General features: G+C 47.8%; 1 protein-coding gene across 1 annotated transcript in view; it reads left to right on the forward strand.

Moving 5' to 3' along the window:
- Window positions 1-18010, forward strand: part of SH2D4A (SH2 domain containing 4A) — a 34034-nt gene that overhangs the window by 9133 nt on the left and 6891 nt on the right. Inside the window, exons 4-5 of the mRNA XM_083709594.1 lie at window positions 3485-3565; window positions 6657-6777. Coding sequence (XP_083565720.1) covers window positions 3485-3565; window positions 6657-6777 — 202 coding nt within the window. The remainder of the gene's footprint in view (window positions 1-3484; window positions 3566-6656; window positions 6778-18010) is intronic.

Genomic DNA, 18010 nt, shown 5'->3' on the forward strand with positions numbered 1-18010 from the left:
TAAGAACAGTTTCAGGTTAAGAATGGACCTCCAGAATAAATTAAGTTCTTAACCCAAGGTACCACTGTACACCATTCCAACATTGTTCTACTCAGAAGGAAAATGACTAGCAGGGGAGGAGCTTGGGACATGGGTAAAAGGTAAAGGGACCCCTGACCATTAGGTTCAGTCGTGGCCGACTCTGGGGTTGCGGTGCTCATTTCGCTTTACTGGCCAAGGGAGCCGGCGTACAGCTTCCGGGTCACGTAGCCAGCATGACAAAGCCGCTTCTGGCAAACCAGAGCAGCGCACGGAGACACCATTTACCTTCCCGCCGGAGCGGTACCTATTTATCTGCTTGCACTTTGACGTTCTTTTGAACTGCTAGGTTGGCAGGAGCAGGGACCGAGCAACGGGAGCTCACCCCGTTGTGGGGATTCGAACCACCGACCTTCTGATCAGCAAGTCCTAGGCTCTGTGGTTTAACCCACATCACCACCCGCGTCCCGGGACATGGGTAGGGGCATCCATAATCCCTGAAGTGTTGTTGTTGTTTAGTGCAATCCCTGAAGTGAGTGGGTGATAATCGCTGGCATCCTGGCACCTGAGTGCCAGACACGTCATCATTCCAAGAACAATCCAAACCCAACCTCAATGGATTGGGGTCTCAGTCAAGACAAAGGGTGTGTTTAACTTGGCTGGGGAAACAGGAAAATGTAAATACGTTCCTTTCCTAAAGATTGGAATCTGGAGGTCATGTGAGGGAAAAGGCAAGCCTGGCTGGTGCTCAGGTATCTGTCAGAGGACCCCCTCCCAGTTTATATCATAGTTATGACAATTTCCATCCTCTCTTCACCACAGGTGGGCGGGGTTTGCGGCACTGAGTGGGGGCTCACCTGGGCAGGTACCTCCCACCTGTTTGGGCTGGCCTTTGACCCGCCCTCGGCCAGGGAGGACAATGGCCGGCTGGCCGGGGGTGGGGCAAAGGCTAAAGAAAAGAGGCTGACCCCTTTGTCCAAGCCTCTTTTGGTTTTCCTGGCCAAGGGCGGGTCAAAGGCCGGCCCAAACAGGTGGGAGGCACCCGGCCAGGTGAGCTCCTGCTCGGTGCCGCAAACCCCGCCCATCTGTGGGGAAGGGAGGGCGGAAATTGGGAAAATTATAAGAAAGAGGGGCATCCTTTGTTCGGGGCTTCTCTCGTGCTTCTTCCAAGTGGTAGTTGGAAGTCTTGTTGCAACAATAAAGATCAGGCCTACTGGCCACTGTCTTGCTTCAGTCTCCTGGCTGAAGTCTCTTGCATGTGATCCCTGACTTGTATTGTAAATAAAAATTGTCCTTTTCCCTTATGGGGTATCCAAGAGCCCATATAGAGTCCTTACATAGGTTCCCTATTGGTAGGAGAGAATAACAGAGGCCAACCAGAGAATATTGAGAAGCAAAGCAGCTAGTCAGCTTGATCTTTATTGATCTGTTGCAACAGAGTGCTCCCTTCACACGCAGGAGAGGAGGCGGAACCCAGAAAAATGGCGCGCAAGGCCTTATAAAAGACTTTTGAAATTGCCAACCTGTAGATCAAGACCACCCCCAGAAACGTCATACATACATCACAGAAGGGGTGTAACCTAAGACCATCCCTCAGATACATCATACCTACATCACAGAAAAGGCGGTCTAAAACAGAAATTTGAAGGTTGTTTATCTCCTGTCTAGCAGGTTACTTGATTGGATTTCCTGGGGAGCCTGGCCAATATTTTGTAATGATAAATACTTAGTTCCTGGGCCAGGTCACAGGCTCACACCTTATTCATATCTTAAATGTGCCCTTAAGACAGGATTTGTGAGGAAAGAGACAATGGGGAGGTTTCCCACTTTGACCTTGCAGAGAAAACATTTGCTCAGTTTAGGAATCAAAATGGTTCCAGGTTGGCCTTCCTGTGCTGATCTATGTACGTGCTTGGTTGGTAATTTATGAACATTACCCTATATCTATGACCATAAAATTCCTATCACACCTGAACCTATGGAAGCCAAGGTTAGGCAATTGTGGGGTGCCCCAAAGACTCCCAGTATGAATGCAACTTTGAATGAAGTTGGATTCACTGTTATATTTCTTGCTTGAGAGCAAGTAATTTACTCCCTGCCGAGTTTTCTCTTAAATGTTTTGAGAGCTGAACGAGTCTGTCTCTGTGTTAATATGTAATAGGAAGGAATGTTTGTTAAGTAGGTTGGTCACCAGGCAGGAGGATGGGAGCTCTCCTTACTGCGTTGACAGAGGTGCTTAAATCAGAATTTGAAGGTCAAATGTGGTAACTAGTCACTGGCCCTTCTTCTGCACCTTGGGTTAAAAAAAGCGGTTGGCTTCATTAAACACACTTTTAGATCTTCACTTGCACAATTAGCTGTGGGAAATGGGACTCGCTCACCACATTAGTACTTTGGTCTACAACTTAGCAGTGACTATGGAGCTGCTATGTTTTTCGCAACATTAAATATTCCTGGATGCAGGAGAGCATTTTTCTATGACTAAGTTCTGCGCTTTGCCATCTTTGTGGAAGGGTGATTTTGTGGGATAACCAGTCTCGTATCACCAACGTGCTTAAGTCCAATGAATGCATGAAGGGGTTAATGCCATAGAGTAAGCTGTCCTGCCAGGTTAGCTATGTCACTTCCCCTTACCTTGGAAGGAAATGGGTAATCAAGCCTTTGATCACCCCTAGTCTACAGAAATGTGAGATGCCCCATCAGTCTTGGCATTCTGCCTGCTCTTGTTTAGGCAAGAATTCCCCTGAATTTGAACTTCCTTGTCCCAGTTGAACTGTTTTAATGGTTATACCTTTTAACTGGGGTGGGTTCTTTTGGTATACAGTATTTTCATTATGTGTGGTTTTTAAGATTGATTTTATACTTGTAAACTGCTTAAAAGCCATTTTGGTACATTAATTCATAATACAGTGGTACCTCGGGTTACAGACGCCTCAGGTAATGCATTTTCAGGTTGCGCACCACGCTGAACCCGGAAGTACCGGAACAGGTTACTTTCGGGTTTGGGCGCTCGCGCATGCGCAGACACACTAAATCATGCTTTGCGCATACGCAGAAGCACCAAATCGCAACCTGCATGTACGCAGACGTGGCGCTGCGGGCTGCGAATGTTGCGGGTTGCGAACGTGCCTCCCGCATGGATCACGTTCGCAACCCGAGGTTCCACTGTAACTTGGGTGAGGTATGCTAGACTGAGCAATAGCGCCTGGCTGAAAATCTCCCTGGGAGCTTCACAAGCGAGTGAGGATTTGAACCCAGGTCTCCCTCATTTTACACTCTCTCCATTCTGTTACACCGCTGTAAAGCAAAATATGTATCTCCTCTGTGGGCCTGAAAATTCAAGAATTCTGATCATGACTGTGGGTGATTCTTCAACCTGTATGTTTTGGAACACAATTAGATTCGAGGTTTGGAGTCAGGGTGTGAAAAGCTTACAATCCTGTTTTTCTGTTTGGTTGGGTTTTAGGCTCCCACCAGTAAGCCAAGAGGTATAGAACAGATGCTGGCAGACTCTATCAATCATTCAAGGAAGTACGGCTTGCGGCAGGTAAGGAAACAGTGTGGGTTTATGGAAGCAACTGCATTTTGTCTGTATTCAGTATTGTCTCCTGGTCTCAGAATCATGGAATTGTAGACTTGTGGGAATCGCCTAGAGATATAAGCCATGCTTCTGAATTGAAATCAACTCGTGAGACCAGTGTGATCTTAAACACCCCCCACCCCAAGGCCCTTAAATTGGGATGCTGTACATTTGGCAAACCAGACAACTAGCCTGCTACACGATGCAGGTAATTTGTGAAAATGCTCAGTGCTCAGCCATTGCAGGACTTTGGGGCGAGGCCACTTCTCAGAGATTTCCGCTTTCATTTAAAGAAGAAGCAGAAGCGCTGGAAGAGACTAGCTTCTCACACTTAGTAGACCATGGGTAGGCAAACGAAGGCCCGGGGGCAGGATCTGTCCCATTCACCTTCTAAATCTGGCCCACGGACGGTCCAGGAATCAGCGTGTTTTTACATGAGTAGAATGTGTGCTTTTATTTAAAATGCATCTCTGGGTTATTTGTGGGCCATAGTAATAATAATAATAATAGTAATAATAATAATAATAATAATAATAATAATAATAATAATAATAATAATAATAATAATATTTTTTTATTTGTACCCCGCCCATCTGGCTGGGTTTCCCCAGCCACTCTGGGCGGCCTCCAACAAAGATTAAAAATACATTAAAATGTCACGCATTAAAAACTTCCCTGAACAGGGCTGCCTTCAGATGTCTTCTAAATGTCAGGTAGTTGTTTATCTCTTTGACATCTGATGGGAGAGCATTCCACAGGGCGGGTGCCACTACCGATAAGGCCCTTTGCCTGGTTCCCTGTAACTTCACCTCTCACAGTGAGGGAACTGCCAGAAGGCCCTCGGCGCTGGACCTCAGCGTCCGGGCAGAATGATGGAGGTGGAGATGCTCCACATATACTGGGCCGAGGCCGTTTAGGGCTTTAAAGGTCAACACCAACACTTTGAATTGTACTGGGAAACCTACTGGGAGCCAATGTAGGTCTTTCAAGACCGGTGTTATGTGGTCTCAGTGACATAGGAATTCGTTCATTTCCTCCCCCCCCAAAAAAAATATAGTCTGGCCCCCCACAAGGTCTGAGGGACAGTGGACCGGCCCCCTGCTGAAAAAGTTTGCTGACCTCTGTAGTAGACCATAGCAACTAATAGACATGGAATGGGGACAGACACCTCCCAACATCCTCAGCAGTTGGTGCCAAGCTATAGCTTTTGCAAAATTGCCGTTAAAAGTGGCGTATGAAAGGCATAATGCCCCCTGGTGTGTTCATTCCATTATCCAGTTTAATAAACTAGTTTTTTAGTATACCCAATAACCCACAAAATCTGTTTGACCAGACAGTATATTTGTGTGTGTGCTCATGTTTATATGTGCACCCTGAGAGCAAAGCTGCCACTTAATCTATAGTTTTTAAGAAATCTTATAATGTTATCGGGACGCAGGTGGCGCTGTGGGTAAAAGCCTCAGCGCCTAGGGCTTGCCGATCGAAAGGCCGGCGGTTCAAATCCCCACAGTGGGGTGCGCTCCCGTCGTTCGGTCCCAGCGCCTGCCAACCTAGCAGTTCGAAAGCACCCCTGGGTGCAAGTAGATAAATAGGGACCGCTTACTGGCGGGAAGGTAAACGGCGTTCCATGTGCTGCGCTGGCTCGCCAGATGCAGCTTTGTCACGCTGGCCACGTGACCCGGAAGTGTCCCCGGACAGCGCTGGACCCCAGCTTCTTAAGTGAGATGGGCGCACAACCCTAGAGTCGGACACGACTGGCCCGTACGGGCAGGGGTACCTTTACCTTTACCTTTTTATGAAAGGCATAATGCCCCATGCTGTGTTCATTCCATTATCCAGTTTAAGAAAGTAGTTTTGTAGTGCGCCCAATAACCCACAAAATCTGTTTGACCAGACAGAGTGTGTGTGTGTGTGTGTGTGTGTGTGTGTGCATGTTTATATGTGCACCCTGAGAGCAAAGCTGCCACTTAATCTATAGTTTTTAAGAAATCTTATAATGTAATCTGTCACCAAATCCTTTGTATCTGGAGTGGTTTCATTTGTTTTCAACCCACCTCGCACCAAGGGCCATCAGCAGGCGAAAATCCTTTTAAAGCCATTACAATAACAAGGCTTACAGAATAGAATCCTAGAATCCTACAACTGCAGAGTTGGAAGGGTTTTCCAACCCCCTACAATGCAGCTGCTGAATAGATATTATATATTTATCTTCCCCGACAGGGACTCGAGGCAGGTGACAGACAAAAATAAGAACAGCTAAAAAGATTAAGAGAAAAAACACAATCCTAAAAAAAGAATTAAACACGGATAGAATTAAAACTCCTGTGTGTGTTTGTAACAGACAGACAAACACAACCAAAACAGCCCAGCACCAGCCCCCTCATTAAAAGCATTCAGTTCCCAAGAGTCTATTGGAACAGGAAAGTCTTCAGCTTCCAGAGGAAGGAAGGACAGCAAGGAGGGAGCCAGTCCAGCTTCTCTCGGGAGAGAATTCCAAAGTTTGGGAGCAACCACCAAGAAGGCCCTATCCCATGTCCCTGCCAAGTATGCCTGGATAAACCTGTCCATCTAAAACTGAAAATTATCCCTTATTTCAGGGATAGCCAACATGTTGTTGGCCAGAGGTTATTAGAGTAACTCCCATCAGCCCCTGCTTGCATGGTCAGTGGGGCAGGGATGCTGGTCGTTCGCAACCACAGCATGTTGGAGGAACCAGTTGGCAGGCCCTGTTTTATTTGCCAGACGCCTGCCATTAAAAGTGCAGCTCAAGGGGAAAGATATTCCATCATCCTGATGCATTTCTGAATCATTGAGTTGGGCAAAGGCTCGTGTACATAGTTGCTCAACTGTGTCCCTTGGCCCTAAAGATTAGTCAGGCGACAAATTTTGATTGGTGACTAAAGCTTTTGTCGACTCATCTGCCAATCACCTTATTAGAAGAAGTTTATGACCCTTATCAGAGGGATTGCTGAACTGCCCATTACCTGTAAATATGATTGCCATGCAGGAAGTAGATAGGTTCACACTAAACAAAATACTTTGTGTGTGTGTGTGACAGAGGAAAGAAGAGGAAATGAATACAATCGTGAATGACAGCAGAGCACAAGAAGTGACCCTAAATCGCACCTACGAGTCATTGGAGAAGTTGGAGAAGGAAGATCCGGTCTGGTTGGAAACTCGTAAGCCCCTGTTAGATCTCTTATGTGATGATGCCTATCAGATTAAACTTAGGACCCACTTGCACAATCCATTCAAAGCAGTATCATTCCACTTTGCACACACCTGGCTTTCCCTAAAGAATCCTAGGAACTGTCATTTGCTAAGAGCTACAATTCTCAGAATGGCTGAACAACCAGCCTCTCTTTCCAGGAGTTTTAAGAAGGCAATATGTACACAGCCTAAGGCTCCTGTTTGTTCCTTTTGCTTATTTGCAAACTAGCAGCGCAGAGATCAGAAACGGAGACATAAAAATATGAGCAAGCCTTTGCTGAATAACTTGTACAGTGGTACCTTGGGTTAAGTACTTAATTCATTCCGGAGGTCCGTTCTTAACCTGAAACTGTTCTTAACCTGAAGCACCACTTTAGCTAATGGGGCCTCCTGCTGCTGCTGCACCGCCGGAGCACGATTTCTGTTCTCATCCTGAAGCAAAGTTCTTAACCTGAAGCGCTATTTCTGGGTTAGCGGAGTCTGTAACCTGAAGCGTATGTAACCTGAAGCGTATGTAACCCGAGGTACCACTGTACAGTGGACATTCGGGTTGCGAACGTGATCTATGCAGGAGGCATGTTCGCAACCTGCAAAGTTCACAACCAGCAGTGCCGCGTCTGTGCACGTGCAGGCCACAATTCGGTGCTTCTGCGCATGCACAAAGCGCGATTTAGCACTTCTGCGCATGCGTGAGCGTTGAAACCCGGAACTAACCCGTTCCGGTACTTCCAGGTTTCGACGTGTCCTTAACCCGAAAACGTGCAGCCTTTAGCGTCTGTAACCCGAGGCATGACTGTACTAAAATACTCCACTCCTGTCACCAACCTTTATATTACAAAAGGAACAAAAGCCTATCCTGAATTTAATCTGGCGAGAAGCTGCTGGTGTTTCTCAGCCTCAGGCTTGCCCTGCTTTGGTTCAGCAACTTGCTTTCCGTTACAGCTGTTCTCTCTGGCTCCACCTCTTCCATCACACACACTGCTGCCACACGCTGTTGTTTTTTCCTGTATGCATTTCCTGAATCCTGGGGAAATTCCATTGCGAGGTTACCTTGGTCTGACTGGAGACAGGGAGAGGGACTTGGAAGTCTCAGAGGAGATTGCTTGTTTGCAACCTGCATCTGTTGCACCTTCGTGTTCAGCAAGTCACCTAAGACATACGGTTGGAAATAAAAGCACAATATTTGAAATATTTTTAAAAATGCGGAGTGACAGACCTGCAGCGACAACAGCCATTGCAAATTCTTTTGTCCCAATGTTAAACAGAGGTTTTGAAACAACTACAAAAACCTGCCAAACCAGAGTCAAAAGTGAGTGCTTGTGCCATCCGTTTTTTTTCAAAACACCTTTCAGGCAGGCAAAGGTCTTTCTCTGGCTTTTCCTTCCTCCTTGAATAATTTTGCCAGCTTCTTCCGCATTGCCCGGGAGGTGGCGCTGAGAGGTGAGCCCCATCATTGCAGGCAGCAATGCAGACAGACGAGGAATGAAGAGACTAGACCAGGGGTCGGCAACCTGCGGCTCCGGAGCCGCATGCGGTTCTTTAACGCCTTTGCCGCGGCTCTGGGGTGGAGGCGAGGGGAGGAGGCGCATTTTCCTTTGTTCCCGTGCAGTCGCTGTCATCTGTGAGGCGGCGGCGGAGAGCAGAAGGCAGCGCCACTCTCCTCGCGAGTTGGGCGCAGGGCAGCGGCAGCAGGAAGGCTCCCCAAGGGCCGAGCGGCACGCGCCCGCCTTCCCCGTGAGCCATTGTTTTTAGTGCGCCTCCTTTCACTCATTATTGCCCCGCGGTGAAGCGACCCCGGGTTGGGAGCCGCCAGGATCTCTGGAGCGAGTCCTCTTTCGGGGGTTGTGGGGGCTCCCAGCAGCAGCAGCTCCCGGCGGGAGCTCCTGCAGGGTGCGCAAGGCTTGCAGACACTCGCCCGAAGCACGGGGAGCCCTCCGGAGGGCTCCCTGTGCTTCGGGCAACAGGCTGCCGCCCCAAGCCTCGCGCGCCCGACGGGAGCTCCTGCCGGGCGCGCAAGGCTTGCAGACACTCGCCCGAAGCACGGGGAGCCCTCCAGAGGGCTCCCTGTGCTTCGGGCAACAGGCTGCCGCCCCAAGCCTCGCGCGCCCGACGGGAGCTCCTGCCGGGCGCGCAAGGCTTGCAGACACTCGCCCGAAGCACGGGGAGCCCTCCGGAGGGCTCCCTGTGCTTCGGGCGGCAGGCTGCCGCCCCAAGCCTCGCGCGCCCGACGGGAGCTCCTGCCGGGCGCGCAAGGCTTGCAGACACTCGCCCGAAGCACGGGGAGCCCTCCGGAGGGCTCCCTGTGCTTCGGGCGGCAGGCTGCCGCCCCAAGCCTCGCGCGCCCGACGGGAGCTCCCGCCAGGCGCGCAAGGCTTGCGGACACTCGCTGGGGCTGCAGGCTGCTGCCCGCAAGCCTTGTGAGCCTGTGGGAACTCCCGCCGGGCTTGCAAGGCTTGCGGATAGCTTCCTGAAGCCTGGAGAGCGAGAGGGGTCGGTGCGCACCGATGCCTCTCGCTCTCCAGGCTTCAGCGAAAGCCTGCATTCGCACCATAGGATGCACACAGATTTCCCCTTCATTTTTGGAGGGGAAAAGTGCGTCCTATGGAGCGAAAAATACGGTATATAGCATGTCTTTGTTGCTGGCTGATTTGCTGCTATTGCTTTGCAATTTGCAGCTACTGTTTTGAAGGGGAGTGAAGAACACACACTCAAAAAAAGGTAACTTGTTAATATAACGTTTATTTCTATGAGGAGGAGTAATTCTGAGGGGTCAAACAAAAAATAATTAAAAAGTGTCAAAAAAGTTATTTTTATAATGACGAGGATAACATTGGGCTAAGAAACAATGTATGCAGTGTTATATTTGTTTTAAATGTCGCAATGGTTTTGCGGCTCCCAGTTGTTGTTTTTTCTTCGGAAACGGGTCCAAGTGGCTCTTTTTGTCTTAAAGGTTGCAGACCCCTGGACTAGACTTAGGATATCGGAATGTGAAAAAGGCCACAGCTTTATTGACTGGCACGAGGCTCTAGCAATTTAATCACATTAAATTCCTGTTTAAATAGCGTTTCAGCTTATTGCTGCCAGACTGGAAGTGGCTTGATACTGGAGAGATTCGAGTCGATTAACAGGGGAGAGCTGGTTACAGCAGGCTCTGGAGAATCGCTATAGCTGGAAAAATTAATGCATAACTAAAAGGTGGCCCGGGGGAGGGTTGTGTGCTAGATTCCTACTCTGAATAGTTGAGCCTTATTCAATAAACTAGGAAATATGGATTGGTCTTGACACCTACTGCCCGCATTTCATAGGCTCTGAGGGAGAGAGCGATGGATGTGCAGGGCTCTGCATTGGCAGGACCAGTTAGAGATATGAGTTGGTAATCTAGAGGGGAAATCTGTTTTGTGCTAGACTGGGCATTCAAATTCTGTGATGTTTTCTCTCTGGGCTTGTAATAATTTCACTGAATTGTGGGAGGAAGTGAGTGTAGACTGGAAATCAACCCTGGACATAGTTTATTTCCCTCCCTTCTGTTTTCTTCATTGTTATACAGTGGTACCTCGGGTTACGAACTTACTGTATTTTTCGCTCTATAAGACACACTTTTCCCCTCCTAAAAAGTAAGGGGGAAAGTGTGTGCGTCTTATGGAGCGAATGCAGGCAGGAGGCTCTGCTCAGCGCTCCCTTTAAAGAGCCGCGTGGAGCATGTGTGTGGCTCTTGGGGGCTTTTCCCCAAGGAGGGAGAAGGGCTTATGTGATAGCCGCACGCAGCCTCTCCCGGACAGGGGATGAAGGCTCCCCTTGCCTGCGAGAGGCTGCGTGCGGCTATCCCATAAGCCAGGACAGCAAGAGGGATAGCTGCTTTCACTGCGCAGCGATCCCTCTTGCCGTCCTGGCTTCTGGGATTCAGAATATTTTTTCTCTTGTTTTCCTCTTCCAAAAACTGAGTGCGTCTTATGGTCTGATGCATCTTATAGAGCAAAACATACGGTAATTAGTTCTGGAGGTCCGTTCTGAACCTGAAACTGTTCTTAACCTGAGGTACCACTTTAGCTAATGGAGCCTCCCGCTGCCGCCACACAATTTCTGTTCTCATCCTGAAGCAAAGTTCTTAACCTGAGGAACAATTTCTGGGTTAGCAGAGTCTGTAACCTGAAGTGTCTGTAACATGAAGCATCTGTAACCCAAGGTACCACTGTATATGCTGAATATGTATATATGGGGTTTTAGTACCTCTGCTGGGGGACACATTGTGCTCCTTCTGGGGTCGTTTGTCTACCTTGGTCCCCACACTGCACTCAGCTCTCACCTGAGTCTCAAACCCTTGGTGCGTGGGGTGAAGGGAGTAGCTGTCCAATGTTGGCCTCTCTGTTGACTAAGTCCCATCCCATGAGCTACCCTCACCTAGTTTAGCCAAAACAAAAAAATTCCTTCCAGTAGCACCTTAAAGACCAACTAAGTCAGTTCTTGGTATGAGCTTTCGTGTGCATGCACACTTCTTCAGATACGAGTAACTAGTAACTAGTTTAGCCAGACAGTCGAAGCCTGCATGCTTCTTGGAGGCTGAATCTGTAACCTCCTTAGCAGCCCCCCATCCCATGCCATCTCTATATCTCTTGGCAAACAATAATTCATTATTTATAGCCCACCTATCTGGCTGGGTTTCCCGAGCCACTCTGGCCGACTTCCAACCGAATATTAAAAACAATACAGCATCAGACATTAAAAACTTCCCTAAACAGGGCTGCCTTCAGATGTCTTCTAAAAGTCAGATAGTTGTTTATTTCCTTGGCATCTGGTGGGAGGGTGTTCCACAGGGCGGGTGCCACTACCAAAAAGGCCCTCTGCCTGGTTCCCTGTAACTTGGCTTCTCGCAGTGAGGGAACCACTAGAAGGCCCTCAGCGCTGGACCTCAGTGTCCGAGCACCTCAATGTCCGGGGGTGGAGACGCTCCTTCAGGTATACTAGACCGAGGCCATTTAAGGCTTTAAAGGTCAGCACCAACACTTTGAATTGTGCTAAGAAACGTACTGGGAGCCAATGTAGCTCTTTCAAGGCCGGTGTTAATATGGTCTCGGCGGCCGCTCCCATTCACCAGTCTAGCTGCCGCATTCTGGATTAGTTGTAGTTTCCGGGTCACCTTCAAAGGTAGCCCCATGTAGAGCGCATTGCAGTAGTCCAAGTGAGACATAACCAGAGCATGCACCACTCTGGCGAGACAGTCTGCGGGCAGGTAGGGTCTCAGCCTGCGTACGAGATTGAGCTGATAAACAGCTGCCCTGGACACAGATTTGACCTGTGCCTCCATGGACAGCTGTGAGTCCAGAATGACTCCCAGGCTGCGCACCTGGTCCTTCAGGGGCACAGTTACCCCATTCAGGACCAGGGAGTCCTCCACACCTGCCCGCCTCCTGTCCCCCAAAAACAGTACTTCTATCTTGTCAGGATTCAACCTCAATCTGGTAGCGGGAAGGCACCATTCTGTGGTATAATAATAATAATAATAATAATTCATTATTTATAGCCCGCCCATATGGCTGGGTTTCCCCAGCCACTCTGAGCGGCTTCCAACCGAATATTAAAAACAATACAGCATCAGACATTAAAAACTTCCCTAAACAGGGCTGCCTTCAGATGTCTTCTAAAAGTCAGATAGTTGTTTATTTCCTTGGCATCTGGTGGGAGGGCATTCCACAGGGCAGGTGCCACAGAAGGCCCTCTGCCTGGTTCCCTGTAGCTTTGCTTCTCACAGCGAGGGAACCACCAGAATGCCCTTGGTGCTGGACCTCAGTGTCCGGGCTGAACGATGGGGGAGGAGACGCTCCTTCAGATATACTAGACCGAGGCCGCTTAGGGCTTTAAAGGTCAGGACCAACACTTTTGAATTGTGCTTGGAAACGTACTGGGAGCCAATGTAGCTCTTTCAGGACCGGTATTATATGGTCTCGGTGGTCGCTCCCAGTCACCAGAATAGCTGCCGCATGCTGGGTTAATTGCAGTTTCCGAGTCACCTTCAAAGGTAGCTGCACGCAGAGCGCATTGCAGTAGTTCCCCACAGGTGCCAAAATGTCTTCAACCAGATCTAGGTAATAATAATAATAATAATAATAATAATAATAATAATAATAATAATAATAATAATTTATTATTTATACCCCGCCCATCTGGCTGGGTTTCCCCAGCCACTCTGGGTGGCTTCCAACAGAACACTAAAATACAATAACCTATTAAACATTAATAAAACAGGGCTGCCTTCAGATGTCTTCTAAAAGTTTGGTAGTTATTTTTCTCTTTTCTTTTAGGCTAGACTGTTGCCAACATGTGGCTTTCAGCCTTTGCCTGTAGACTTCCGGAGAGCAGAGCCCACCGCTCCTCTAGGCAATTATAACCTCTGCTTAAAAATCTCCAGGGAAGCAGAGCCCGCCACCCCTCGCGGGAGTCTGATCCACCGTCAAAAAGCTCGCACTGTCAGAAAGCTCCTCCTAATGTTTAGTCCGAATCTCCTTTCTCATCACTTGAAGCCATGGGTTCGAGTCCTACCCACCGGAGCAGGAGAAAACAAGCTTGCTCCACCTTCCATGCGACGGCCCTTTAGATATTTGAAGATGGTTATAATAAATCCAGGGGACGCGGGTGGCGCTGTGGGTTAAACCACAGAGCCTGGGACTTGCCGATCAGAAGGTCGGCGGTTCGAATCCCCGCAACGGGGTGAGCTCCCGTTGCTCGGTCCCTGCTCCTGCCAACCTAGCAGTTCGAAAGCACGTCAAAGTGCAAGTAGATAAATAGGTACCGCTCCGGCGGGAAGGTAAATGGCGTTTCCATGTGCTGCTCTGGTTTGCCAGAAGTGGCTTAGTCCTGCTGGCCATATGATCCGGAAGTTGTACGCCGGCTCCCTCGGCCAATAAAGGGAGATGAGCGCCGCAACCCCAGAGTCGGTCACGACTGGACCTAATTGTCAGGGGTCCCTTTACCTTTACCTTATAATATCTCCAGTGATTCGATCCAGTGGCAGATTGACACGTTTTTTTGTCTGTGCTGCTGCCCCCTCCCTTTCCTGCAGGTTTGCGCACAGGCTTCCTTCTCTTGGTACAGACAGCCCTGGTGTGAGGAGGGGACATGAAGGGGAGAAAGTCTTTCCTAAATGTGCTGTAAATGTTTGATGTTCACACAGCCTGATTATGCCCCAATATGTATGTGTGTATATGTAAGCCTCCCACTTCCCCAAGTTAAGGGGGACCCCAAAGGCTGTACAACTTCGTGTTGTTTAGTGTACCATCTCCCTGGTGTGTGAATCTGAGGCTCAGAGTCTTGGCACCAAGAAACGCCCATATTAAAAAGCCATGAGCAAACAGCTGTGCAAACAGAGGCGAAGCCAACTTTCCTTTCTGAAGCTGAAGGAGACTCAGAAACACACCTCAGTGGGTTCAAACACAGCAACAAACTCTCTGGCTGTTGAGGTGTGCTCCAACCTGCTCCTCAGAATGATGCCAAATCTCTCTTTCTCTCTCTCTCATATTAAATTTTCTGTTTTACAATTTAAAGTACTCATTTTACATCCTTAAGATGTAACGACTCCCCTTCTTCTTTTTCATTTTACATTTTACATTTTACATATCATAAGTCCCTGCATATTTTACAAAAACTATACCAATCAGTTTTCCATTATTGCATCCATCAACACTTATTTACACTGTTGAATTTATCTTAACGCTGCCAGCATTTTCACCTGTACAGAATTATTTCCCATATATTCAATACACACTTCCCAGTCTTCTTTAAACGTATGTTCTTCTTGTTCTCTTATTCTATATGTTAAATCTGCAAGCTGTGCATATTCTGTCAGCTTAAATTGCCATTCTTCTTTGGTTGGGACCTTGCTCGTTTTCCATTTTGGGGCTAATGAAACACGGGCCGCAGTGGAAGCATACATAAATAACCTTTTCTGACACCTGGGAATTTCAGTCTGAATTATCCCCAACAGAAAGGATTCTGGGTTTTTTAGGAAAGTACTTTTAAACACCCCCCGCCAATTCATTATAGATCTTTCCTTATTACTCTTTTACATGTCCACCACATTTGAAAGAACATTGCCTCCACCTCTTTTTATCTCCAGCACTTATCTCATTCTGTCCTGTACAGCTTAGCAAGCCTGTTGTTGTTTAGTCGTGTCCGACTCTTCGTGACCCCATGGACCAGAGCATGCCAGGCACTTCTGTCTTCCACTGCCTCCCGCAGTTTGGTCAAACTCATGCAGAAATGGCAGCCCCCTCTATGCCAGGGTAGGAGGGGTGAAGGAAGATCTACATCAGGAACAAGGGCTAATAAATATTGGCATCGGGATCTGCTGCACCAGTGGATCCTGCCACCTGAGACGGTTGCCTCATCTTGCCTCACGGATGGGCCGGCTCTGCCTGGGCTCACAAGTACTGGCTTTCTTGGATTACTGAGGATCCCATGTTGTTGTTGTTTAGTCGCTTAGTCTTGTCTGACTCTTCGTGACCCCATCGACCAGAGCACGCCAGGCACTTCTGTCTTCCACTGCCTCCCGCTGTTTGGTCAAACTCATGCTGGTAGCTTCAAGAACACTATCCAACCATCTCGTCCTCTGTTGTCCCCTTCTCCTTGTGCCCTCCATCTTTCCCAACATCAGGGTCTTTTCCAGGGAGTCTTCTCTTCTCATGAGGTGGCCAAAGTCTTGGAGCCTCAGCTTCAGGATCTGCCTTCCAGTGAGCACTCAGGGCTGATTTCCTTAAGAGTGGATAGGTTTGATCTTCTTGCAGTCCATGGGACTCTCAAGAATCTCCTCCAGCACTACAATTCAAAAGCCATACATCACTACTGGGAAAACCATAGCTTTTACTATATGGACCTTTGTTGGCAAGGTGATGTCTCTGCTTTTTAAGATGTTGTCTAGGTTTGCCATCACCTTTCTCCCAAGGAGCAGGCGTCTTTTAATTTCGTGACTGCTGTCACCATCTGCAGTGATCATGGAGCCCAAGAAAGTAAAATCTCTCACTGCCTCCATTTCTTCCCCTTCTATTTGCCAGATAACCTTTTCTGACACATGGGAATTTCAGTCTGAATTATCCCCAACAGAAAGGATTCTGGGTTTTTTAGGAAAGTACTTTTAAACACCCCCCCAATTCATTATAGATCTTTCCCTATTACTCTTTTACATGTCTACCACATTTGAAAGAACATTGCCTACACCTCTTTTAATCTCCAGCACTTATCTGATTCTGTTCTGTACATCTTAGCAAACCTACCTAGAGTTAAATACCATCTGTGAATCATTTTCAGATAGTTCTCCTTCAAAGAATAACATGCTGCAAATTTCAAGTCGCTTCTCTGGAGTCTTCCCCAGAGGTCAAAATCTATATTGTATCCTATATCTACTGCCCAGTGTGTCATTGAGGCTTTAACAAGCTCTCTTAGATTGCCCTTTACACAGCAGACCTCACCAACTGAGAAGAAGCCAAAGAAGGTTTCTCCTGGCAGATTGGGACAAAGATATTACTGCTTTAGTAGCTTCCTTTTTAGCCACAATGTTACCCAAAAGGATTCCCAACAAACTATCTTTTTGGGAAATAGACAGGGTGTAGCACAGGCACAGGCAAACTCGGCCCTCCAGATGTTTTGAGACTACAATTCCCATCATCCCTGACCACTGGTCCTGTTAGCTAGGGATGATGGGAGTTGTAGTCCCAAAACATGTGGAGGGCTGAGTTTGTCTATGCCTGGCTATCCAAATGCACACAAGCATAGTGTGACCTTGATAGCTTCACCCTTGTCTTTTTAATTATCCCAGTTACTTGAAATGTTTTATACTGTGATGCCAATAAAGACATTTGATTAGTTGGTTGGTTGGTTGATTGGTTGGTTGGTTAGTTGGTTGGTTGAATATATTTCACATCCGGCAACCAATATGCCCCTTTGGTTTCAGATAAGTACATGGGTAGATGAGTCTAGAAAACCTCAGGCACAATTTTTCACAGCCTTCTAACAGCCTTCTATGGTGGTTCATTTACCAGAAGTACAGTGGTACCTCGGGCTACATACGCTTCAGGTTACAGACTCCGCTAACTCAGAAATAGTACCTCGGGTTAAGAACTTTGCTTCAGGATGAGAACAGAAATCGTGCTCCGGAGGTGCGGAAGCAGTGGGAGGCCACATTAATTAAAGTGGTGCTTCAGGTTAAGAACAGTTTCAGGTTAAGAACGGACCTCCGGAACAGATTAAGTGCTTAACCCGAGGTACCACCGTAATGTATTCAGCATTAACTTGGGGTGTGTCTACTTGATTCTGACTAAACTAAGCCTCCATGGGCTTCGTTCATTCCTTGGTGTTTCCAACCAAAAGGATAGCAGATAGCAGAGCTGGGAAAGACCTCTGGAGAACTACCACAAAACCACAGCAGTCAGCACCAAGCTGGGTTCAGTGCGAATCCCCATTCTCGTTGCCAAATCATGCTTCAACTGTTATTTTGCTCTGTCTGCCTTTCTTCCCCCTTTTGTGCGTGTTGAGATTTCAGAAGTACCAGAAATATATATATTTTTTAAATTACGGTAGTTTTTTTTGAATAAATAGTAACCAAAATTATGACTTCCTGGAAAGTTAAAAGTTTAATTTGTATTTGTATTTGCCACCAAATGTTTATATGTCCAGATGATTTACTGGAGAACATAATGGTAGAATTTCATATTTACGACTATACATTCCAGGCTGATGTACTCTAGTGGCATTAATGTATTAGATCCCCTTTTCTCTTGTTTTGTTTTGTTTTTTGCTGTATTTCATACCTTTGTTAAACCTGCCAGGCATCGTATTACTAAATTGTAACTATCAAATAGATAATATATTTAATATGGCCAATAAAGATACAATTTTTTCCCATTAAAAAAAAGAAAAAAGAAGTACCAGAAATGCCTCTGGACCTAGTGGCGGAAGAAGCTGCTCGGGCGCCTGGGTGAGGCGAGCTGCCCATAGGGGCGGGGCGCACCATGGGGCCTCCTGAGTCTGCCTGCCTGCTCCCACTCAGCCGCCCTACAGCTGGGGGGAGGCAGCAGGCGGTCCATTTGGATAGCGCAGAGCATGCGCGCACCCAAGACACCACATCTCTCCCAGGAGAGACGCACGGCTTGGATGTGCTGCAGGCCCCGCAGTGTGTGCCGCCCGGCATTTTGTCACCCCCCTCAATGGTGACACCCG

The sequence above is a fragment of the Podarcis gaigeae genome (assembly GCF_964106915.1).
Source record: "Podarcis gaigeae genome assembly, chromosome: 13".
Lineage (NCBI taxonomy): Eukaryota > Metazoa > Chordata > Lepidosauria > Squamata > Lacertidae > Podarcis > Podarcis gaigeae.